General features: G+C 40.9%; 1 protein-coding gene across 1 annotated transcript; it reads left to right on the top strand.

The window, feature by feature from the left end:
• The first annotated feature begins 2845 nt into the window (after nucleotides 1-2845).
• stxbp3 (syntaxin binding protein 3) lies at nucleotides 2846-26392 on the top strand. The gene is made up of 20 exons (XM_083768098.1): nucleotides 2846-2941; nucleotides 5272-5321; nucleotides 5620-5701; nucleotides 6218-6294; nucleotides 6717-6789; nucleotides 8928-9028; nucleotides 11052-11197; nucleotides 12700-12787; nucleotides 13717-13841; nucleotides 14570-14668; nucleotides 15154-15211; nucleotides 15449-15514; nucleotides 16998-17078; nucleotides 18047-18182; nucleotides 20071-20186; nucleotides 21141-21242; nucleotides 24089-24174; nucleotides 25633-25778; nucleotides 26190-26294; nucleotides 26351-26392. The coding sequence occupies exons 1-19, from the start codon at nucleotides 2896-2898 to the stop codon at nucleotides 26291-26293; spliced, it is 1782 nt and encodes a 593-aa protein (XP_083624224.1). The 5' UTR covers nucleotides 2846-2895; the 3' UTR covers nucleotide 26294; nucleotides 26351-26392.

Genomic DNA, 26392 nt, shown 5'->3' with positions numbered 1-26392 from the left:
CAAGGTTGTGCTGTCTTTTGCCTTCACCACGTCAATAGGATTCATAACCTGGGGAGCTTAAAAAAAAAGAAAAAAAAAAGACAGTTGATGTACACAATTATTTCAGATGAAAATCAAGAAAAACATTCTGTATAAAGAAAATAAGGGTAGCAATATTGCATAATATACGCATTAGGCCTATATACCTCTGGCTGAATTTGGACAAATCTCTCTATGAACAGTAAAATGTTCCTGTCTAGAGACTCCAGAGTCTAGATAGTTTGCCTGAAAGCTGAAGATAACTTGAATCCATTTTAAAGACCTACAGTACAACTGTACAAGTGCCTCCCTTCTAAATGTACAGCAATCGATATGAGGATTCCAGCTATGTGGCACACAGTGAGACGGAACTGTCCACATACATTTACAGTAGGTAGAGTACCTACAGTATACAACTGTATTAGAAATGCACAGCCAATCCCAACCTACAGTACATAACCTACAACTGCTCTGCCTTTATGCTACTGAACTGAAGTGTTTCTGTTCTCTCTGCTATTCCTGTTTTCTGCCCCAAAAACTCTGCAACTCTAAATTGTAAATCTACAGTAGTTAGTTATCCAAGTCTCTAATGACCCTGTTTGTTATAGACAACAATGCCACTATACTGTAACTCACCTGTTGAAGACTCAATGGTATTGGAAGTGGCTATAGGTTGAGAATTGCCATTCAGAGCTTCGACCGTAACGACATAGATGACGTTGGCGGAGAGAGAGTGCACAGCGCCCATCACAACGTTGGGACCAAAGATTGCATAGGTAGTAGGGCTGCTTGGCGTGTTGCTCGGTGCAACGGAGACCTTGTATGAGCTGGCTCCGGAGTACCTTGTCCACAACACAATCATGTTTTCCGTTGCTGCTTCAAACAATGTTGCTGTGATATCTGTGAAATGACATCATTCATTTATGGTTAGTTTGAAGTACGTATATATATATACAGAAAAGAAGAGTGACACTGAGCAATTTAGACAAAAATAAACAATTTGTTCGTTTTCATTCTGTTCATTTGAAGCAACTCCTGCATTCCTTTTTTTGTTTCATGATTATGTAAAGCAATGTATGAGACATAAATCTTGATTTTATGCTGCATTGATTCTAAACACAAATGTATAACCTGACATGACAATGTTCCTGACACCTGGTGTCAGGAACATTGTCATGTCAGGTTATACATTGTAGTGTAGTTGAACATACAAATATATTTCTTCATTAGCCTTCAACAATTAAACAAGTAGCACGTAATATTGAGAACACAAAAACAATCTATGATACCATAACTATGTGTCTCGGTATTTACCCTATTATTTGACAATGATACAGTGGAATTTATGCAAAAAGTAACATACCTTGAGCTGCTGTCTGAGAATGTAAACACATAAAAAAAACAATATATGATTAAACAAATTGATAACATATTAGATCTGAACATCTATTACATGATGTGATACACGATAGTAACAAACACACCACCCAGTATTGTTATGACCACACCAAGAGTGAAATTGTATTTCCTTGTACGTCATTAAATCATTCATACATTTTCTTTCAAATAAATTATGATATAAATAAAGTTATTACTCTACCTGTGAGCCTAGGCCCAGTAGTGCAAAAACCACGAGGACCTTCATGACACCCATGTTCTCTGTGTCTGTCTCTCCTGTTTGAATTGTGCTGGTTCTTACACTTAATATATGTTACTTCTTCTTATGTTACTTCTTTTCTTCAGCGACTCTGTTGTGGCGTGGTGGTTGAAATACTTTCACCTGCCCCCTCCCCCTGGCAAACGACCAATCATCTACACAGAGAAGTGCACCTTAGGGGAGGATGTGTAAGGTAATAGGTGTGACATGTATAATGTTCTGGGCATAATGCTTATGGAGAGGGCAGGAAAACAAAGATCTGAATGGGAAAACGAGTGTGATTGGTTTATGTAGCATATAAGGTTTAGACTGTCGTAGATTTTATTTTATCGACATTTTAAATCTACAAAAGAGTCTAAATCTTAGGCTATAGGCCATATGGTTTATTCAGCCCTGAAATCCTCAAACAAAACAATTGATTGATTGAAATATTTATTAACAGTTTGCAGAATGATTACAGTACATTTCAAGCACAAACTCAATACAAAGACTGTTAACTGTGAGTGGACGACCCAATTAAGCATTACACTTGTTTACAAGAGAGTCCACCTTGTTCAATTCATCAAAACATTTAGAGACGTACAAATAGATACTTCTATATACGGTAGTCAAAGAACAGAACAGGAATTCATCATAAAGGAGGTAAAAAGGGAAAAGAAACATATACAGTGAGGGGGGTAAGGGGTGGCCCTTTGAGAACGGTTTTGAAGGAGTCAAGGGATTCGCATGTCTTAATGACTGTTGGTAGGGCGTTCCACAAGCGAATAAACAAACTAATACAACATATTATGTCAAATACAATATTAATAGTATTAAATAACTATCGCTGTTGTGAACAGTGAAAAAAGATTAACCACAGTAGTCTATACTAGATATTAAATATTTCAACAATAAAGAATAACATTGCTCTCATACGCAAACACAAACAGGTGAATATAAATAAGAACATAACAACAGAATAGGATCAGCATTGTTGGCATGATGAAAGTTATATATTATTCTAAAGAAAAAGGGAATACAAGTCTAAAAAACTACAACTGAGGGGTATATGTGGGGTTGTTTGTCTACAAAAAACTGAAAATCTTATAAAAAAAAAAAAAACTACAACTGACCTCTGTCGCACACTTGTCGACGTTGACGTTGATGATGACGTAGAAAGCACAGGACGCAGGAAGAGAGGCGCAGCCAGCCAGCCAGCCAGTGGAAAAATATAAGTCAAGATGGCAACTGGTGCCGATCATGGGCTTAAAAAAGTTGTTTGGCAAAGTAAGTTTTACTGATCGATGCCGTCATTCATAATAATAATAATAGACGTAACAGTTAACGTATAGGCCTCACTATCTCTTGTATTTTGTGTCTTTGGTAATCCAGAATCGGAACTGTTGTTGTTTACGTGTGTAAGTGTGTTTGTGTTTCGTGACTTCGGATGTTGGAATGTCAGTCATATCATAGGTTTGATTCACTATTCTTTACGGCTAAGATAAATCCATAGGTGTTGTGGATACTTTAATTAATTATACAAAATATTAACGGCTAAAGTGCCGTGAAGTGCTAAAACTAGTGTCTGGTCGCTGGTCGGTGGTGACTTGTGAGAGTGTTTCCCCCCAAATCCCCTGGGAATCTAGTTTCACATCCTATACTGGACAGAGACAGAGACGGTGAGTGTTGTTTGTTGGTGACACAGTTGGGTCAGCTGGTGTCGTGTCTGTTCAGTGGTTTCCGTAAATGTCCGAGCGAGTCCTGACCGGGTGGCGGACAGTTGAACCTCGGGTCTCCTAGGAGTATGTTGACATTTCTTCTCGCTCATCAAGAGGCAATTATATTGCGATAATGATCGAGCTTCAGGAAATCAACCAGTTGTCCTAGTTGTCCTACCCGACCGACACACACCTAAACCTATAGCTGTCTAACCAATGACTAGCTCTGGTCCAGACTCCATAGCCAATGCTTCTATGAGGGCAGAATCATAGAAGCATTGGCTATGGACCAGAGCTAATGACTAGTCTAAACTAAGTATGCACCCCCCCAGGTCTTTGATTGATTGATTGATTGATTGATTGATTTAAATATTAACAGTTTGCAGAATTACAGTACATTTCAAGCACAAACTCAATACAAAGACTGTTAACTGTGAGTGGACGACCCAATTAAGCATTACACTTGTTTGTTTACAACAGGGTCCACCTTGTTCAATTCATCAAAACATTTAGAGACGTACAAATAGACACTTCTATATAGTTAAAGAACAGAACAGGAATTCATCATAAAGGAAGCGCCCTTCACCAACCTTATGTCTAACCAATGACTAGGTCTAAACTAAGTATGCACCCCCCCAGGTCTACGTTTTAACGCACCCCTCATCAACCTCATGTCTAACCAATGACTAGTCTAAACTAAGTATGAACCCCCCAGGTCTACATTTTAACGCACCCCTCATCAACCTTATGTCTAACCAATGACTAGTCTAAACTAAGTATGAACCCCCCAGGTCTACGTTTTAACGCACCCCTCACCAACCTTATGTCTAACCAATCACTAGGTCTAAACTAAGTATGAATCTACGTTTTAACGCACCCCTCATCAACCTTATGTCTAACCAATCACTAGGTCTAACTCTAAACTAAGTATGCACCCCCTCTCGAACCTCTGCAGATGTGTAAACACTAAACAGTGTAAACAAAAAAACAAAAAATCCATTAAAAATGATTAGCTGTGTTTGTGGAAGGACCTTTCCATCCATAATATTAATGGATGGAAAGGTGGAAAGATGGAAATGGATAACATGATATTAATTATGTTGAAATTCTATTGTTTATTGATTCTCTTAATCTTTTCATTACACCCTGCACCTCTTTTTTGCATGCTTTATTCTTAATGTAACTGTGTTTCTATAAGTGCCCTATTTATCCACTTTATATATTCTTATAACCTGAGGATACCTTTTGGCTGGTGCAGTCACTTTCTGTAGCCTAGAGCCCCCCCCCCCCGCTGCTAGGACATACTTGGACATGCTTGGACATACAAAACCGGGTCATGTTTGGAATTGTAACAATCAATACTATATCAGTATTCTGATATTAACCTGAGGGCCACATTAAGTGATGATGGGGGCCGCATGTGGCCCCCGGGCCGCCAGTTGCCCATGTATGCCCTAACTGCTCCCAATGAGCAGGCTGGTTGGTACAGGTACAGTACCTTGACATAGTTTCGTGTGTGTGTGTGTGTGTGTGTGTGTGTGTGTAATGCACATTGTAAAGCACTTTGGATAAAGTAAGTAATTAAAGTAGTTTCAGAGTCTGTTCAAAGGCGAGCGCTCTGCCGTGAACAGTCCAGTTCTGTACAGCTGGTTAAGGACGCTATACAAATGCACCATTTACAACTACCAGCTATTGCTGCAAAGTTATAATTCATTTGTGAGTGTGGTCGTATTATTATACTAGTGTAAAACAGAATGTTTTCTGAGTCATGACTATTTAATGCAAACCACACAGTAGTAAGAAACTACTGTGTATAGGATACGGTATGAATGGCCAAGTGCATCCAATTCAGATTGTTTTATTTGTGTTAATTACAGTATTTATTTTATTTTATTTTAGGATTAAAGGAGACAATCATTGCAGATTGTAAAAAATCGGAAGTATGGAAGGTAGGCCCGGGATGTCACACAATTCATCTTTAATTTTGTAATTAATGTACATACACAAATATACACATTTACAAGTTTAGTCTAGGTTAGGTTTGATCATCTTCACAGCACCAACGCAATTATACAGCAACACAAGGAAACTGTTATAACGTGTTACAGAATAGATATTTTCAGCCAGGCACCTGAATGAAAAGTGAGTAATTTAAATACTCTGTTACAATGTGTTTGAGTACCAAAAGTGAGCTCTAGCAAATGTAAGTTTTAAGTTATGGCTCATCTACTTTCATCTTCTCCATAGATATTAATTCTGGACCCCTTCACCACCAAGCTCCTCTCATCATGTTGCAAAATGTCAGATCTCATGTCAGAGGGAATCACAAGTAAGCATTAAACATTTCTTTATATAGTGTCATTACATGAGACATTCTTACACAGCAAGGCTATGCACCATGCTTATAACACAGGATCAACTGCAATATGTTTATTTTAAACTTTTATCAAACAGACTTAATGGCTGGTAATATGCAAATGTGAAACCAAAATGTTTACCACAACACACTTTACTTTAGGCTGTGGTATGTCTGAGATTCAGAATTGGAGGGAGAGAGACATACATGTTTGGGTGAATGGAGTTGTGAATCATAGCGCAGCAATACACTTTGGGACATGATATGATAAACTGAATTATTGAGAGATGTCACATGTCATGGAAATACTACTACTAATAATATCTCAAACGTATAGTGCTTTTCTAGAGTACACAAAGACACTTTATATGGGGGATGAACACGACTACTGTATCTTGATATTGGCTTAAATATGTAATTCTTTGCATACTGTATATTACTTGATCATGGAATGCCTTTTCTTGTACATTTCTTTTCTCTCTCTGTAAGTTGTGGAGGACCTGTACAAAAGCAGAGAACCTGTTCCAGAAATGAAGGCTATTTACTTCATGTCACCAACTATCAAGGTTTTATGTTATGTCTCATTTACAACCATGTTCCATATGATTGCAAAACTAGTTTTCTTCTGCACTTGTCCTGTGTTGAATTTGAATTGAATTGTTGTATTGCAATTGCTGCTTTGATATCTCTTAACCCATTTTGGGCAGGGGAACCCCTTTTGCTGTTAGCATTATGTTATGCTTTAGCTATTGAAAAATAGCAGATCTACAAGCTCATAGCGCGCCACTCTGTGGCACGCTATGAGCTTGTAGGTCTGCTATTTTTGAAAGATTACTCACGACTGACATTGAAACATAGGTTTTTCAGAAAACTGTCAGGATGTAGAAGACATTTTTATAATCTGATCTCGGGTCAGAATGGGTTAATTGAATTGTTGTATTGCAATTACTGCTTTGATGTCTCTTAATCTCTTCATATTTTTCCATAGTGTGTGAACGCCTTTATTGATGACTTCAAGATCAAACCCAAGTATAAAGCGGCCTACGTTTATTTCACTGACTGTAAGTACATGATGGCTAGCTGGATCTACTATTAAACTATTCAATTCAAGTTTACTGACTGTAAGTAAATGATGGCTAGCTGGATCTACTATTCAATTCAATTCAAAGGAGCTTTATATTGTCATGAGAAAACAATGAACATACGTTTACATTGCCAAAACAAGTGTCTAAATATAATAAATACAGTTGAAAATGGGGAAAGTATATATACAGTTGGAGGGGGTACAGCATTTTTGTAAACAGCTATGTCGCATTGTATCATTATAGTTGTTATACAGGGTATAAAGCTTTTTTTAAACAAATTGCAGCAACGTGTTTGCAGTCACATTGGGACAAATAGCAGCATTCTTTCTCAAAACTATTTACTCGCCTATATTATCAAGACTATTTACTATACAAAACAATTTCAAGAGGGAAGGTACGTTTTCTCTTGGTCAAACACAAGGGAAACTGCTGTGATTGTGGGGGCACGGTGGCACAGTTGGTAGTGCTGGCGGCGTGTTTCCTCCTCCGCGTCATCGGTGCCCATACCCGAGGCGGGGTTGGCGAAAGGGCCTTTTCTGTGTGGAGTTTGCATGTTCTCCCCCGTGTCCCCTAGGGTAGGTACCCTCACATGTTCTCCCCGTGTCCCCTAGGGTAGGTACCCTCACATGTTCTCCCCGTGTCCCCTAGGGTAGGTACCCTCACATGTTCTCCCCGTGTCCCCTAGGGTAGGTACCCTCACAAAAAACTGCTGTAAACCTGGTCTCTAAACTGCCTCCCCCTGACCAGCCGGGGCGCCTGATGGAGGGGAAAGGAACTGTTTGGAATTACAACTTAGGCATTTAGCAGACGCTCTTAATCCAGAGCGATTTACATTAAGCAAGAACAAAAAAGCATGGGAATACATTATATAAAAAGCATTTATCATGAAACATGCGTAAGCTAAGAACGTAACAGTGGAATATCTATATAATGAAACTATACATATAAACTATACATATATACTATATTATGCTATACATATATACTATGATTTAGGAATAACGTGCTCCTTTCCACGCGCTACGTCCAACCAGGGAAACTCCCCCATGTCAGGTGTAAAGGAGCAACTTGGACACTCAGGCATGAAGGAAGCATGAGTTCAAGTCCGTTGCTCTCCCCTTGTCCCCCATATATGGGGACTAGGTTGGTGGAGGGTGTGTAGAGCCCAGGATCACATTAGATAATTTACACAAGGGGTGAAAAATGGGTTACAAAATCGTGGGATAAAAAAATATAAAACTAGAAAAAGTGCCCTTCCGGGCACAGGTCTCCACCAGGTTATCCACAGATCCGTGCAGTTAGAGGTAAAAACACTTTTCGGCCAGTTATAGCGCCACCTTGAGGCTGAGTTGAAATTGTTCATGTGGCATTTCGTCCTCGGCCTAGTGGGAATGTGGGTGCACAATTTCACGGAAATCACGCGATGTGTTCATGATTTGCAGCATTTTGTTTGAAACTGAGCACTCCTGTGAACTTTGGAAGCCAATCTTAACCAATCAGGATGGAGTCTGATAAATCTGAAAGACCCGTTTCGTTGAATGGCTCTAGAGAGACTGTGTACCAATTTGCGTGATGTTTGGACAAAATCTGTAGGTGTACTGTGCAAAAACTTGTTTTGCACAAAGCGGCCTCCTGGTGGCGCTATAACAGGCCGTTCTGGAAAGTTTGGGGCAGAGGTTCATGGTTGGCATCCAGGGAGTGTGTGTGCAAAATATGGCATCGACCGGGTTAACGGTGGCCGAGATTAGCTGTTCACGGACACACGGACGGACACACAAACGGACGGACGGACGGACGGACGGACGGACGGACACGCGGACGGACGGAGTGCAAAACATACTCTCCCCACATGCCTTCGGCCTGGTGGAGACAACAAAAAGAAGGTAGGCCTACCGTTGAGGCTGAAGATGTAGAGCAGCACAGCTGCATGAGTTCAAGTCCGTTGCTCTCCCCATGGACTAGGTTGGCGGAGGGTGTGTAGAGCACAGGATCACATTAGATAATTGACACAGTTGTGAAAAATTATAAAGATTAAAAAAAAAAGAAACTGCTGTGATGGGCAGTGATGCTGTGATTGATATAATTGAACATGCAGACTTTGTTTTTTCCACCAGACTGCCCAGATGAGCTGTTCAACAACATGAAGCAGCACTGCGCAAAGTACATACGCGTCTGTAAGGAAATAAACATTTCCTTTCTGCCACAGGAGGCACAAGTAAGACTGGTTCTTTCTTCATGCTTACTTTCGGCCAAATTCTTGTACCAAATAATGTAATTTTCTTTAATTGAACATGTGTTTATGTAACTTAATAATATACTTAACCCATTCTGGGCGGGAACCCCTTCTGGTGTTTTAAGCATTACGTTATACTTTAGCTATTGAAAAATAGCAGATCTACAAGCTCATAGTGCGTGCCACGTGAGTGCCACGCTACAAGCTTTCTACAGTAGGTCTGCTATTTTTTGAAAAGTCTTGAAAATGTGTCGCAAATCTTTGAATATATATTCTTTCAGAGCGAACATTTTTAACTCAAATATTTGCTTCCTGGAATAACACATTTTCAGATGGGGGGGGGGGGGTGGGGGGGGTCGTCGGTCAATTACATATAATTTTCGGTGGTCGTTGACATGAAAACCACTGACATAGAAACATGGGTTTTTCTGACAACTGTCAGGTATAGAAGACTTATTTTTATTTTATTTCGACGTGGGGTCCAAAAGAGGGTTCCCGCCCCCAGAATGGGTTAACGGCGAAATGGTGTAAGACCTGATTTTGGTCATATTCTTTCACTGTATGGTGTTGTGACAAGTGCTGGGAACTGGGAAGGGTGTTGGCTGCTCCTAAACTACTACATGTAATGATGTCGTCATAGTGACAGCCCCGCTGGAAACTGCAGAAACCAAAAAACTGGAAGCAGTAAATTACATTTTCTGCATTAGTCATAATGGAATAAGATAATTCATGAAAGCTGTTAAATACATTGACTTGTATGAGTGTGCAATAGAAAATGGAAGTGAGTCCTCACACATTTGGTAGCTTGGATATCACATTGTCTTTTGGAAAAAAATGCAAAATCAGGAATGGGGTAAAACGTCTTGCATAATTCTTTCACTGAGCATGACGACATCAGTGTATCACTGTCTGATGATACCACTGGAATCCGTGACAACAACGAACTGATCTATCTGGGATTCTTCCAAGGGAAATGAAAACTGTCCCTCTAGCTTGACTTAACTTGTTCTTATTGTTGTGTCTCCCACATTCCGTATCATCATTACATAACCACATGCAGTCACCGTCATTCATAACAGTTATTTTCTTCCATAGTGTGCTCCACATCTGAGCACTACTAGCAGTGTTGTTTTCGTCGACTAAAACTAAGACGAAAAATGTTCGTCGACTACCTATTTTCACTGACGAAAACAAATGGAAACTAAATGAGAACTAAGCTACGATGACTAAAACTAAGACTAAATATACTGACAATTTTGTTGACAAATAAAAACTAGACTAAAATGTTAGGAAGGGACTAGTGGACAAGAGATCCAGTATAAGTCATTTTACACTTGGTTGCATGCTGAAAATAGCTGATCTACAAGCTGCGTTGTGAGCTTGTAGATCGGCTATTTTTTTAAGTGTAAAAACACTCATTACGACGGCATCAAGACCCGCCAAAATACATTTTAGTCGACTAAATCAACTGTAGATTTAGTCAACTAAAATCTTATGACATTTAGTCGACTAAAACTAGACTAACACTAAGACATTCCAGGTGACTAAAATCATGTGACTAAAACGAAATGAAGTTTCAGTCCAAAGACTATGACTAAACTAAAATAGAAATTTGCTGCCAAAAACAACACTGACTACTAGGCTAAATCTATTTACAATAAAGGGATTTAGCCTAGTGTCAATTGTCAATTGTTCAGTATAAAATACAATGTATGAATTGTTCATTTAATCAAAAGTCATTTTTAACCCATTCTGACCGTGCACCCATTTTGGTGTCGGCATCATGTTATGCTTTAGCTATTGAAAAATAGCAGATCTACAAGCTCATATCGATACGAGCTTGTAGGTCTGCAATTTTTTTGAAAAATCGAAGAACGACTGACATTTTTAGAATCTGATCTCAGGTCAGAATGGGTTCATCAGACCAGTGTGTGTCCAGTGGAAACCTCGTATGAATCTGATCTCAGGTCAGAATGGGTTAAAATAAAATCCATTTCCATTTCAGGTGTTCACGTGTGATAATCCCGGGGCGTTCCGGAGCATATACCGGAGCCAGAGTGAGGACAAAGGGAAGACACTGGAGACCATCGCAGACCAGATCGTGACACTCTGTGCTACGCTGGACGAATACCCAGGGGTCAGATACAAGAAGTAAGACACCGTATCAGGTTTACAGTTCACCCCCCCCCCCCCCAAGCAGATTGAGACCTTTTCAGAGAACCTACGTTCACGGAGACATTAAAGAATGGATTATATAAATATTGACGAAGTAAAGGCTCAGTATAATGAATTACATTTTTTCGAATGAATTACATTTTCATAGCACTTTTCCGAGTGCTCAAAGCGCCTTACTCATTCATTCATACATTGGGAGGTGAAGCGGCGAACAGTCGACGCCAGCGTCCTCACTTGCACATTCACCTCACCCACATTCACACACTGACGGTGGCGAGCTCACACCGACCGACTCATTGGAGGCAATGTAGGGTTCAGCGTCTTGCCCAAGGACACTTCGACATGTGGACAGGAGGAGGAGCCGGGATTCGAACCACCGACCCAGGGATCATTGGACGACCTGCTCTACCTCCTGAGCCACAGCCGCCCTTATAGTATCTTCTATCTTGCCAAATTAAGACTTTTTGCTTACAGGTCCCTTTTTCTCCGCATTACCGGTAGATGAAATGTCAAATGATCCAACAAATGTACTATATATATATATACAGTAAATTAAGAAGTAGTGCAGGGTTAATACATGAATGGGATTTATATTTTACAACTTGAAATATATTTTTGACACACTTACTGTACACTACACATGTTTCGGTAACTTGAGAAGATTGTACATTCTTAGTTAACTTTATATTGGCCCATATCTAGCTGGCATAATGCGTAATATTTCTCATACATCTGATTTATCTGATCATCTATCGATACAGTCGACAGGCCGAGTCTGTGAGCACAGCTGTCCTGTGCTCTCATTGGCTGTAATACAGGCCTTCTCGGGTCGCAACTCGCAAACCCAGTTCATACTGTATGATGGCGAGAGAAACCCAGTTCATACTGTATGATGGCGAGAGAAACCCAGTTCATACTGTATGATGGCGAGAGAAACCCAGTTCATACTGTATGATGGCGAGAGAAACCCAGTTCATACTGTATGATGGCGAGAGAAACCCAGTTCATACTGTATGATGGCGAGAGAAACCCAGTTCATACTGTATGATGGCGAGAGAAACCCAGTTCATACTGTATGATGGCGAGAGAAACCCAGTTCATACTGTATGATGGCGAGAGAGCCAAATATCAAACCCAGTTCATACTGTATGATGGCGAGAGAGTGAAATATCAAACCTGATAGATATTCAGAAACGCCCTGGAGCGCTTTTATCGGCGCTGGATCTCCTCGCAGCTCCTTTCACACACACAGCCAGCAAAACCTTGGCGATCAAAGGCCGATCTTTTGCGTCAGACCGGGAGTTTTGTCAGCGCGCCGAGCGCGGGCGCCAAAAATGCTCCCGACAGCATAACCGGAGCAAATGTCGTGCAGTGTGTACGAGCCATTAGTAGAATTGTGACCAGCGCGTCTCTACAGTACTATATTGTCCTAATAATATGATGACTTGTGTTTAATCACTTGTTATTACTATCCACAGCAACATGGAAAATTCTAAAATACTGGCAGAACTGGTGGACAACAAGCTGGCTAGACACTACGAGTTGGATGACAGTGGCAAGAAGAAGGTGAGGCACCTCTCTGAGATAATATCGACAAAATAAACAAGGCCTTTAGTAATTGAACCGCATTGTTTAAAACAATACATTGTAATACCAAAGGTTAACTGACCTGACAATGACAGTCTTTATTAGTGGGCAAATTATATAACTTGACAACAAACACACTTCATGAATTCTAGGCTCTTCCACTGTATACTTTGTTTAAATAGTCATGATATTCCCATCATACGGAGATATTGTTTGTACACAGTCTAATTAGCCAGGTATCACTAGTGAGTGGTTTCATTTGTTCCTGCACTTCAGCAGTGTTGTTTTTGTCGACTAAAACTAAGACGAAAAATGTTCGTCAACTACCTTTTTTTCACTGACAAACTAAATGGAAACTACATTAAAACTAAGCTATGATGACTAAAAGTAAGACTAAATATATCGACAATTTCGTCATGAAATAAAAACGAGACTAAAATGTTATAAAGGGACTAGTGGACAAGAGATCCAGTATAAGTCATTTTACACATGGTCGCATGCTGAAAATAGCCGATCTACAAGCTTGTAAATTGGCTATTTTCAGCAAGTATAAAATCTGCCATTACGATGGCATCAAGGCCCGCCAAAACACATTTTAGTTGACTAAATCACCTGTAGATTTAGTCGACTAAAATCTTATGACATTTAGTCGACTAAAACTAGACTAACACTAATACATTCCAGGTGACTAAAATGTGACTAAAACGAAGTGAAAACTGTTCAAGAGACTATGAATAAAACTAAAATGGAAATTTGCTGCCAAAAACAACACTGCACTTCAGCTGACCTGGCACGTTGTGCCATGTAGAGAAGTTAGACACTGGTTTTAGGAGTGGCTTTGTGACATTGTAGTTGGCTTCATAGCTGTCTTTTCTCTTCTCTTTTTTGTGTTTTCGCCGTCCCATCAGGCAAAGACCCAAGCTCAGCTGCTGATAGTCGAGAGAGGTTTCGACCCCGTGAGCCCCATCCTACATGAACTGACCTACCAGGCCATGACCTACGACCTCATCCCTATCCAGAACAACACCTACAAGTATACATGCTTGCTTGTGTTTCTATGTAGTTATACCAAGATGACTGACTGCACTTCATCTATGCTCACAGCCTCACACATTAGATGAGATATTAGGTTTTAAATTAAAGGGATAGTTCAGATTTTTTTAACTTAAGCTGTATGAAATACTTGCCATTAATATAGTGGTTGCAACTGTATGAATTGATTGCCCGAGTCCCGTGGTGGGAGTTCTGCTCTGGTTTTGGCCAATATTAAGTAGTTCCAGTCATTTTGTGGGGGGGCACTGGGGTGCAGTAAAAGTTAATTATTTCACAAAACTAACGTCATTTGTATTGTTGACCTAAAATATTAGTGCAACTTTTGTTCAACTTTGACCCCTCTATCACATGGAACAAGTTTTTTGGGCGTAGTGATATGGACACAAAAAACATAGTTCCATGTGATAGAGGGGTCAAAAATGAACGAAAGTTGCACTCATATTTTAGAAATAGGTCAACAATACAAACTACGTTAGTTTTGTGGATTCTTTTACTTTTAATGCGTGGCCCCCACTGCCCCCCCCCACAAAATGACCGGAACTACTTGATATTTCACCAAAACCAGAGCAGAACTCCCACCACGGGACTCGGGGCAATCAATGAATACAGTTGCAAACACTAGATTATTGGCAAGTATTTCATTCAGCTTTAAGTTAAAAAAATCTGAACTATCCCTTTTAAAGCAAACGTTTCCCTGTGTGTGTTCAGGTACAAGGAAAAGGATGGCTCTGAGAAAGAGGCCGTGCTGAACGAGGAAGATGTGCTCTGGGTTCAACTGAGACACATGCACATCGCCGAGGTCTCCGTGTGAGTTTCAGTAATCTGACGTCATCGGGTGTTTAATTCTGTTGGCTCGAGGCAGCTGTATAACGTATGTAGAGCGTATTCAACTCGACTTACATAAGCACGTTTGCTCTCTTGTAGTTCATCTGTTCAATAAAATGACATTACTACTGGCTACTGTCCTATACAACATTGCTTTTAATTGATCTTTTAGTTGTTTTTATTTTAGTTTTTGTTATTCATGTCCTCACTGTATTGCATTACTGTCGTTGCCTTGCTTTTTCTTTTATTCTCCATTGTTCTGTAAAGCACTTTGAGCTGCATTTCATGTCATGAAAGGTGCTATACAAATAAAGTTTTATTATTATTATTATTATTATATTATACGAAATTATATGTTAGTACTTTCCATAGAGCATTAGTGTTTGTGAAAAACATGTTGGCTATGTTTGGCAGTTGCAATCATGTGAAATAACTTTTTTCCGTTTTTTTCTCTTTATTTACAACAGACAAATTCGCAAACTCGTGAAGGAAATGTCTGCGAAGACGAAACAGCCGGATTCAAAGGTATCGCACAGAGCCCTTTTCAGTATTTACAGATTCTGTAAGATTTACGATTTTCCATGTATTTAATTAATCCTTGACAATGCCATGAGAAATACATGTTGAAGATCACTGATGTTTTTCATTTATTTTCATTGCCTTTATTATTCATCATAACAGCAGCAGCACAAAAAAAACGTTTTCAAATCTCTTGATTTCTTTTTTCCTCCCTTGCCAACATATTTCTTTTTTTTTTTACAGACTACAATAAGTGGCCTAAATCAGCTGATGAAGAAAATGCCTGCCTTCCGGAAACAGAAGACCCAGGTAGGTGGTGGTGGCGGTGTCATGTGACGGCTAGAATCTGCCTGGGTGTGTATCATTCAAGGCCTTTTTCTAAGAAGTGATCTCATGTGCATCAAGATGTGGATGTGTACAGTGCCTCTAAGGCTTAATGTCTGGTGGTGGTGCTGTTGACTCCCCTGAAATCTGAGTGAATGGAAAATCACCAGATGTAACTGCTGTAACTGTAAGGGGTTAGTTTCGGGAACTGATATACTGTGTGTGTTAGTTACCATTAGCTTTTCGGTGACATAGTTTAGTTTAACCCATTTTGGGTGCGTGAACCACTTTTGGTGTTTTAAACATTATGTTATAATTTATCTATTGAAAAATAGCAGATCTGCAAGCTCATAGCGCGCCACCGAGTGGCGCGCTACGAGCTTGTAGTTCTGCTATTTTTGAAAAATCGTGAAAATGTGGCACAAATTTGGAATATATATTTTTAACATACGTTTTAATATACGTTTTTAACTCATATCTTTGCTTCTGGGGGAGTCCCTGGAACAACATATTTTCAGATGGGCGTTGGCGGTCAAATACAGATAATTCTGGGGGTCGTTGAAATTGTTGAGCGCCAATGACATGTAGAAACATTTCTTTCAGAAAACATAATTTAGATGACATTTGTAGAATCGTTCCCAGGTCAAAATGGGTTAATCCCATCAGCAAATACATCGTTTTACTCATGACAGTACGTTTTTAAACATAGTTCAGCAATTAAACAAGCCTAGTTTAAATGTGAAGAAAAAAGAAGAAGAAAACAAAGTACGTATTTCTATTGAAGATATAATCTAACCTATCTTTTTACTTTTCATTTTTACTACTGTTGCAAATTGTGCTTTTAGAAGTGCCTGAAAAGCAAACATTATTACAAACTAATTGTCCATAATTTGAATACTGGTAGTTGTCTAATAGAGCCAAATTCCCTCACGATTAGAGGCGATTCCTTCCAGAGGAGGTTATTAACATTCAGCCAACGCCGGGAAGGTACCTTCACTAAAAACGCCGGGACAACGCTCCACACGTCCCAAACTCTTCTCCCTTCTGGCTCCAAAACTTTGGAATGCACTTCCCATCACAGTCAGAACTGCAGCCTCACTCCCAATCCTCCGGCGTAGTCTGAAAACCCACTTCTTCAGACTCCACCATGGCCCATAGCACTTGCCCTAGCCTAGCCCCTTAGATAGCACTTTATGTAGACTTAGATAGTATTTTAGACAGACACATAGCTCGTTACGTACAGTAGTATATAATATATAATATAGTATAGTATGTATAGTTGACATAGATACTCCACTGTTACGTTCTTAGTTTATACATGATTCATGATAACTACTTTTTATGATGTCATGTATGCCATGCTTTAGTGTTTTGCTTAATGTAAGTTGCTCTGGATCAAGAGCGTCTGCTAAATGCCTAAATTGTAAATTCTATGTGGTATGTCCTCTGGCATTTGTCTGAACCATAGAAAGCAGTTCATCTGCACCTGGCTGAGGACTGCATGAAGATATTCACGGACAAAGTCGAGAAGCTCTGCAAAGCTGAACAGGTTTGTTGGTTTAAAAACTATTTAAGGTACATTTAACTTTTACTGTAAACACAACCTGTCCACCTAACACCATGGATTCTCCCGGAAACGTTCTAGTATCCGGAGCAGTATGTGTTCACTTTGTTCTTAAGAAATCTACAATGAAATGATTGTGTAAACATAGTCAAATTGGGCAAAATGTACTCAAAAGAGGCAACTAGACACTTTAACCCATTTTGGGCGGGAACCCCTGTTGGTGTTTTAAAGCATTATGTAATGCTTTAGCTGTTGAAAAATAGCAGATCTACAAGCTCATAGCGCGCAACCGAGTGGCGCGCTATGAGCTTGTAGGTCTGCTATTTTTGAAAAATCGTGAAAATGTGCAAATCACCATAATATTATTTCAGAGTGAACGTTTTTAACTCAAATCTTTGTTTCTGGGGAGGTCCCTGGAACAACATATTTTCAGATGGGGGTCGGCGGCCAATTACATATATTTTTGGGTGTCCTTGACATGAAAATGTCTGACAAAACGACTGACATAGAGGCATGGGCTTTTTCAGAAAACTTTCAGGATTTAGAAGACATTTTGTAGAATCGTTCCCACCAGGTCAAAATGGGTTTTAATCTGGTACCATATGAAGACAGACAGATCCTTTGTGTGCGTGTTACTGTGTAGGACTGTGGGTGGCTGTGGCTCAGGAGGTAGAGCAGGTCATCCAATGATCCCTGGGTCGGCGGTTCGAATCCCGGCTCCTCCTCCTGTCCACATGTGGAAGTGTCCTTGGGCAAGACACTGAACCCTACATCGCCTCCAATGAGTCGGTCGGTGTGAGCTCGCCACCGTCGGTGTGTGAATGTGGGGAAGTGAGGACGCTGGCGTCGACTGTTCGCCGCTTCACCTCCCAATGTATGAATGAATGAACCGTTGTAAAGCTCTTTCAGCACTTGGAAAAGCGCTATAAAAATGCAATTCATTCATTCGTTAGGACCTGGCCGTGGGCTCAGACGTGGATGGCGTGAAGGTGAAGGACGCCATGCGGACGCTGCTCCCGGTGCTCCTCCACCCGTACAGCACCTACGACAAGATCCGAGCTGTGCTGCTCTACATCTTCAGCCTCAACGGTAAGATCCCAGCTGTGCTGCTCTACATCTTCAGCCTCAACGGTAAGATCCCAGCTGTGCTGCTCTACATCTTCAGCCTCAACGGTAAGATCCGCGCTGTGCTGCTCTACATCTTCAGCCACAACGGTAAGATCCCAGCTGTGCTGCTCTACATCTTCAGCCTCAACGGTAAGATCCCAGCTGTGCTGCTCTACATCTTCAGCCTCAACGGTAAGATCCGCGCTGTGCTGCTCTACATCTTCAGCCTCAACGGTAAGATCCGCGCTGTGCTGCTCTACATCTTCAGCCTCAACGGTAAGATCCCAGCTGTGCTGCTCTACATCTTCAGCCTCAACGGTAAGATCCCAGCTGTGGGGATTTTCCCTGGTTGGACGTAGCGCGTGGAAGGAACACGTTATTCCAACCAGTTCCTTTCCCCCCCATCAGGCGCCCCGGCTGGCCAGGGGGAGGCAGTTTAGAGACCAGGATTACTCATGTTTGTTGTGAGGGTACCTACCCTAGGGGACACGGGGAGAACATGTGAGGGTACCTACCCTAGAGGACACAGGGAGAACATGTGAGGGTACCTGCCCTAGGGGACACAGGGAGAACATGTGAGGGTACCTACCCTAGGGTACACGGGGAGAACATGTGAGGGTACCTACCCTAGGGGACACAGGGAGAACATGTGAGGGTACCTAGTACCTACCCTAGGGGACACGGGGAGAACATGTGAGGGTACCTACCCTAGAGGACACGGGGAGAACATGCAAACTCCACACAGACTCCACACAAATCCCCCCCCCCCCCCCTTACATTAATACAAAAAAAACAATATAGATCTATATAAAATATAAAATCATTTCATGCATTTACAAACAAACAAATCTAAGACATTCCATGAATAAAAAAAATATAATAATCATGAAGTATTGAAAACAGCTGCTCTACTAATATGTATATATCTGCTATTTTCACCAGTTTGGGTCCCGGGCAAACGTCTAATCTCTCTTTTGGGTCTCGACCTAAAGGTTTTTGGGACCCACTGTTCTAGAGCACTGGTCCCCAAAATGAATATGTATATGTGACACGCAGACCCCCATCTGAAAGTATGTTGTGCCAGGTGTATATTTGTGATGTAAAAAAAAAAAAAAAAAAGAGCTTGTAGATTGGCTATTTTCAAATAGCTGATGTACCGTATATTCTAGGTAGAGATGTCCCGAATCTCCGATACTGTATCGGATCGGCCCTTATTTGTCACATCGGGCCATATCGGTATCGGTGAATATGCCAGTCTAACCACCGATCCGACACGGGGGTAAGGAAGGGGTTGGCACTATGGCAGGTAAATATAATGTTGGGACATGTGGAGTTTGCACATTTGAGTGAGGAGTCTGCTATAAACACAACACGAGATATATAGCTAGATAGCTATAAACACAACACGAGATATATAGATAGATAGCTATAAACACAACACGAGATATATAGCTAGATAGCTATAAACACAACACGAGATATATAGCTAGATAGCTATAAACACAACACGAGATATATAGCTAGATAGCTATAAACACAACATGAGATCACGAACACTGGTATCGGTATTCGGTATCGGCTAACGCACAGTTTGAGTTATCGGGACATACCTAATTATAGGGTTAAAGTGATAAAAACTGATTTTGATTCCATCTACCGTATATTAACTAATTGTGCTTTGGGACCCCCAAAGTACAGACCTTTTGGTTCTAACATGCACTCAAAATTAAGGAACTGATGTCTTAACAAAATGAATCCCCATCATCCTAAAATATAGATTTAAATTCATAATCGGTTTGGACGACTTGTTCTATACTTTTCCTGCCTGAAGAAAGATATCTGTCTTTTTTTTGTGTACGCTACGAACTAGGAACTACTGAGGAAAACCTAAACAAACTCATCCAGCATGTAAAGATCGAGGCCGACAGAGAGTTTATCATGAACTGGAAAGAACTGGGTGTTCCCATCATCTCAGCGCCGGTAATGGTATGGGTGACAATTTCTTCTTTTTTTAATTAGTGATGATCATCAATTTCCAATGACCAAGCATGTGAGCCATTAGAAGTAACCACTTTCGGCCCAGGCCGTAGCGTAACGGTCTGGGCACCGGACTGGTGATCCAGTCGCGGTGTGCCGCGGGTTCGACTCCCGAACCCGACACGGCCTTTACCGCTTGTCATCCCCCCATCTCTCTCCCGTTTCCTGTCAGCCTACTATCTGTCCCTTAAAAAATCAATAAAAGGCGTAAGCCGAAAAAAATATCTTAAAAAAAAAAAAAAGAAGTAACCACTTTCAAATGCGGTCCTATCATTTTGCATCCCGATGTCTTTAATTAATTGTACCCTGACCCTAGCCAAGACCCTTAGTTCTCCATGTCAGCTGGATCCAGTGTTGTTTTTGGCAGCAAATTTCTATTTTAGTTTTAGTCCTAGTCTCTTGAATAGTTTTCACTTAGTTTTAGTCACATTTTAGTCACCTGGAATGTTCTAGTGTTTAGTCTAGTTTTAGTCGACTAAATGTCATATGATTTAAATCAACTGTAGATTTAGTCGACTAAAATGTGTTTTGACCGGCCTTGATGTCGTTGTAATGACATATTTTTACACTTTGGTTGCATGCTGAAAATAGCAGATATACAATCTCTTGTGAGATTGTATATCTGCTATTTTCAGCATGCAACCCAGCATAAAACTGGATCTCTTGTCCACTAGTCCCTTCCTAACATTTTAGTCTAGTTTTTATTTGTTGACGAAATTGTCAGTTAGTCTAAACTAACTAACTAAATAAAAATGAATCTATGATGACTAAAATCATCATAGATTCGTTTTTATTTAGTTTTTATTTAGTTTTAGTCAGTGAAAAAAGGTAGTCGACGAACATTTTTCGTCTTAGTTTTAGTCGACGAACTGGCTGGATCCTTTTTTTTCTTTCTTTTTGCAGCCAACAAGTTTATTCTCACGCAAGCCGAGCCGGAGGGACCGTTCCCAGGAGGAGACGTACAACCTCTCCAGATGGACGCCAGTCATCAAAGATGTGATGGAGGTCAGTGGGTGTTAAGTAACCTGAACTAAGGCCACAATGGGAGCTGAAATGGTATGTAGGAGCAGTAAACTAATTGAACCTTGTAAAAAAAGAAATAAGACGTTCACTCAACAAAACCTGTGATCCAGGTTATGTCTTTGTTTTAGGATGTTAAGGTGTGATAGTTGTGTAACGTTTTAATCCATTCGCACTAGTTGTTGGCTGAGTTAAAGCCTATGTATGCTTACTTGGAGGAAACTGTTGGCATTAGTTGATAATATTGTCAGTTCAATGGATTTTATTTGATTAAAAAATAAATAAAAAAATCCACTTACGGAATATTCCAACAGGAAGCGCATGACCTGATACTATTTAGATCCGTCTGAGCCGAGTCACATAACAGCAGATATAAAAGGCCCCCGAGTGGAGCAAGGAAGCAACCTTCTGGCCTGGGTGGAGCAAGGAAAGGGTGGTGCTACCGCTACGTGGGTTTATGACAGGATATGGGACAGGGAAGGGTCTGTCATTCAGAGACCCAATATAGGTCACTGTGCTATGCTCGGTTCTCCCTGAAACTGAAAGACATCCATGTGAAAACCGAGGAATGACACAAAAGAAGGGTTATCAGATTTAGGTCATCTGATAGCTAGTATCAAGAGTATGTATGTATTATCCTTTTCTTTACTGTGCTGTCCCACGGTGAAGGCCCTGTAATAGCATGATGCTGTACACCGCATGGAAGTTGTATAACCCTCTGGCACTGAGGGATTAAAACTAAATGTATGCTGCTGCGAAAAGGTGTTGTGCGACGACCAGAGTTTGACGCAAAAGCCGTCAAGTGTGACTAAACATTTTCATTGTTTTCACTGGGGTGCGCCTGACAATAAATTAACTAGTTTTATATAGGGTTCTGTATCTTTAAGAACGGTGCTAACAAACAGCCGTGACGTGCTGGTGACGTCGCAGGAAAACCACGCTGACTGAGTTTGTAATGTGAGCTCATATTGCTCGGTGAATATGAGTCCAATCCATGTGGAAGTCAGAGCATTGGTTCAGCACAGCGGAGCTTCGCCCAGAGCATTGTGCGGGAAGTCAGGACAACTTTCCCCAGTTCATGGGCAGGTTTCCATCTTAGGACGAGCAGTCTTTCTGCAGCTGTCAGCCCTAAGAGCAGGAGTCTTCTACGTGGCAGTGTCAATGTCAACCCGATCGCTGAATCATCATTCAGCTGAAAATGTACTCTGTTCATTGTTAATGGAATTTAACCCATTCTGACCTGAGATCAGATTCATACGAGGTTTCCACTGGACACACACTCGTCTGATTAACCCATTCTGACCTGAGATCAGATTTGATTTTTCAAAAATAGCAGACCTACAATTCTGTACTTGCCATATATGGAGCGTTTCTTGAGTGTACAGGGTTTGATGAGGTCAGATCAACATATGGAATGTCAGAACAGGGCCCAGGTAGGGCCGGCCGGGCCTGTTGAGAACGCTAGTTTTCGCAGGCTGCCGGGCGCGGCTGCACTAATAACTTTGAATGGACAGGTATCACAAAAGGGAGACATCGAAGAGGAAGGACGGGTGGGGAATGATCAACATAATGTCAGACCAGGTCAGCTCCATATATTGAGATCTAAGGGTTTGAGGTTTGAGGTCGGATGTAGAGTTGCTGGCTGGACCCAGATGTGCAGATCTAGGTGATGATCCAGTCTTCTCCATGTCTTCATATATGGAGGTGGCCATATGTGGAGCATGTCACGAGGCGTGATGTCACCATACATAGAGGCGTGAACTGACTGACAAGACAGGTCACGCCTCCATATATGGTGACTTCGGACTGCGGACAGGTTTTGCAGGTTTTCATAGTAATCTGAGACCTACGGTCGCAACAACCAGGTCTATGAAAACCAGCCCCAAAATAAGCAACTATGGCCACATGAGCACTTGGAAATAGCTGATCTACAAGCTCACACACGGCTCACCACAAGCTTGTAGATCTGCTATTTTCAAAGATAATCTCATAAATGTTGAAATACTTGTATGGGGGTCCTTGGCACAAAATGTTTTCATATGGTGGTCTGTGGCCAAATTCATATTCATTTGGGGGGGTCCTTGACGTGAACATATTTGAGACACTGGTTTAAACAACATTTAGAAAGTAAGCCCAAATAGGAAACTATATACATTTAGAAACGAGCCCAAAAAACCGTAAACTGCAGCTGCCAATATTTAGATAGATAGATCTTTATTTGTCATTGCAACGTGTCGTGTACAACGAAATTAAAAGTGCCAACCAATCAGTGCATCATATCACAAAACAACATACTGTACAAGCTAAAACAAAACACACATGACTTCTTGTTATTGCACAACCCCAGCAGCACTAATGCATGCATTTACAAGCGACTTTACAGAAAAACAAGCACAAATTTGCTTAGAATAAATGGAGATGGCAACACTGTTTTTCCATGGAGTCAGGTAAGATAAGGAGAAAGTTATAAATTATTTAAAAAAGAAAACCCCAAAACATCTGGATGATTTGCAACATTGTTTCCTGACCTGTTCACAGGAGACTGACCTTACGGACACTGTGAATGAGAGATTGTTTATTATTCTACAAAATATGTTCCTCAAAAAAGCTCCTTTTGTGCATCATTTTGCACGTTACTGTGATGAGATTGTGTTACTGTGATGAGATTGTGTTACTGTGATGAGTAATACAGGACAGTGTCTCTTCTTCGTGTCATGGCTTACATTCATCGGCCAATGAGTAGTGGCGAAGCTAGATGGAATGTGAATGAAACACGGGAAATGCCAGGATAATATTATGCATTAATTAATTGTGTGATGTGTCATATCCAGGATGCTGTGGAGAACAAGCTGGACATCAAGGAATGGCCACACCAGTCCGAATGTCCTGCAGCCTGGAACGGGTCCGGTGCGGTCAGGTAGGAGTTTGAAGCTCACATTTTTATAATTGCCGGTAAATCTAATGTTTTGTTTTCATTTGAAATCCCATGTATGGCTACCGTACTTACACTGTGTCAGTGTCAGGAAAGGTGCCAGTCAAAATATATATAAATACACTTGATAAGTGTCAGGAAAGGTGCCAGTCAAAATATATATATATAAATACACTTGATAAGTGTCAGGAAAGGTGCCAGTCAAAATATATATAAATGCACTTGATAAGTGTCAGGAAAGGTGCCAGTCAAAATATATATAAATGCACTTGATAAGTGTCAGGAAAGGTGCCAGTCAAAATATATATAAATACACTTGATAAGTGTCAGGAAAGGTGCCAGTCAAAATATATATAACTGCATTAAAGGTTTTTAAAGACCAGCTGCAATGGCTGCACACGTACGGCTCTATTTTCATCCATGTTAAACCGCTTATCCCTAAATTACTTTGCCTTTTTTTTCTATTTTGAAAAACATTTTTAAATAGTTCAAATAAAGTACTTAACTACTACAATTCCAAGTGCTAGTCAGGGTGTGTGTGTGGGGTGGGCTCAGTTCAAATATGATTATTTTGGGGAGGTCCTCAGTTCAACTATGATTATTTTGGGGAGGTCCTCAGTTCAACTATGATTATTTTGGGGAGGTCCTCAGTTCAAATATGATTATTTTGGGGAGGTCCTCAGTTCAAATATGATTATTTTGGATGGGTCCTCAGTTGAAATATGATTATTTTGGGGAGGTCCTCAGTTCAACTATGATTATTTTGGGGAGGTCCTCAGTTCAAATATGATTATTTTGGGGAGGTCCTCAGTTCAACTATGATTATTTTTTGGGGGGTCCACAGTTCAAATGTGATGCTTTTTGGGGCGATCCTCAGTTCAAATGTGATATTTTGTGGGATCACGCCTTGAAAAGCTTGAGAACCACTGCTCTACAATACTGTAGTGCCAGACAGAAGCATTTAAGGAACAGTGTCTGTAATGATGTTCTGTTGTCTCTGTGCTGTAGTGTCAGACAGAAGCATTTAAGGAACAGTGTCTGTAATGATGTTCTGCTGTAGTGTCAGACAGAAGCATTTAAGGAACAGTGTCTGTAATGATGTTCTGCTGTCTTATGTGCTGTAGTGCCAGACAGAAGCATTTGAGGAACAGTGTCTGTAATGATGTTCTGTTGTCTCTGTGCTGTAGTGTCAGACAGAAGCATTTGAGGAACAGTGTCTGTAATGATGTTCTGCTGTCTTATGTGCTGTAGTGTCAGACAGAAGCATTTGAGGAACAGTGTCTGTAATGATGTCCTGCTGTCTTCTGTGCTGTAGTGTCAGACAGAAGCATTTGAGGAACAGTGTCTGTAATGATGTCCTGCTGTCTTATGTGCTGTAGTGTCAGACAGAAGCATTTAAGGAACAGTGTCTGTAATGATGTCCTGCTATCTTCTGTGCTGTAGTGCCAGACAGAAGCATAAGGGCGCGCAGGACGACCGGCGCGGGGGCGCGCGTCTCATCATCTTCATCGTTGGAGGGATGTGCTATTCCGAGATGCGCTGTGCCTACCAGGTCACCCAGTCGGTCAAGTCCTGTGAGGTCATCATAGGTGAGCGCAAGTGGTATAGCATACTAGAGAGGCTAGATGGATAAATTATACAAAATATACACTGCTGTTTTTTTTTCTTTTCCTGCGTATATAAACTATAAACACACACACACACACACACACACACACACACACACACACACACAAGCTTTCTTTTCTGTTAAATAATGTAAGTGTCTGACCAAACTCCTTTACTGGTGCATCACACCCCCTGCTGGCTATAATCAGTAGTGTAGGGTAATGTGTGAACTGGTGAACCATTAGTACTTGGTTATAACTAATAAGCACGGCAACGACACGTACTGTAGGACATATTACACACACACACACACACACACACACATATATGATGTCATAGAATGAATGTATGCCTAGTAAATAAATAAACATAATTTCTCTTCGACTCTATAGGGTCAACCCACATCGTCACTCCCAGCAGTCTCCTGGAGGACATCCAGGCCCTGAGCAAAGGCCCCGTGGAGACTTTTACTATAGACGAGAGGAGCAACGCCTGAGAAGCCTCTGCCCCGTGGAGACTTTTACTATAGACGAGAGGAGCAACGCCTGAGGACGGAGCCTCTGCTTTTTCCCCAAGTAATATACTCCCCCCCCCC

This window comes from Protomyctophum parallelum, assembly GCF_964188405.1.
Source record: "Protomyctophum parallelum genome assembly, chromosome: 6".
NCBI classification, from domain to species: Eukaryota; Metazoa; Chordata; class Actinopteri; order Myctophiformes; family Myctophidae; genus Protomyctophum; species Protomyctophum parallelum.
Note: the sequence above shows the minus strand (reverse complement) of the source record. Positions and strands in the feature narration are given on the sequence as shown.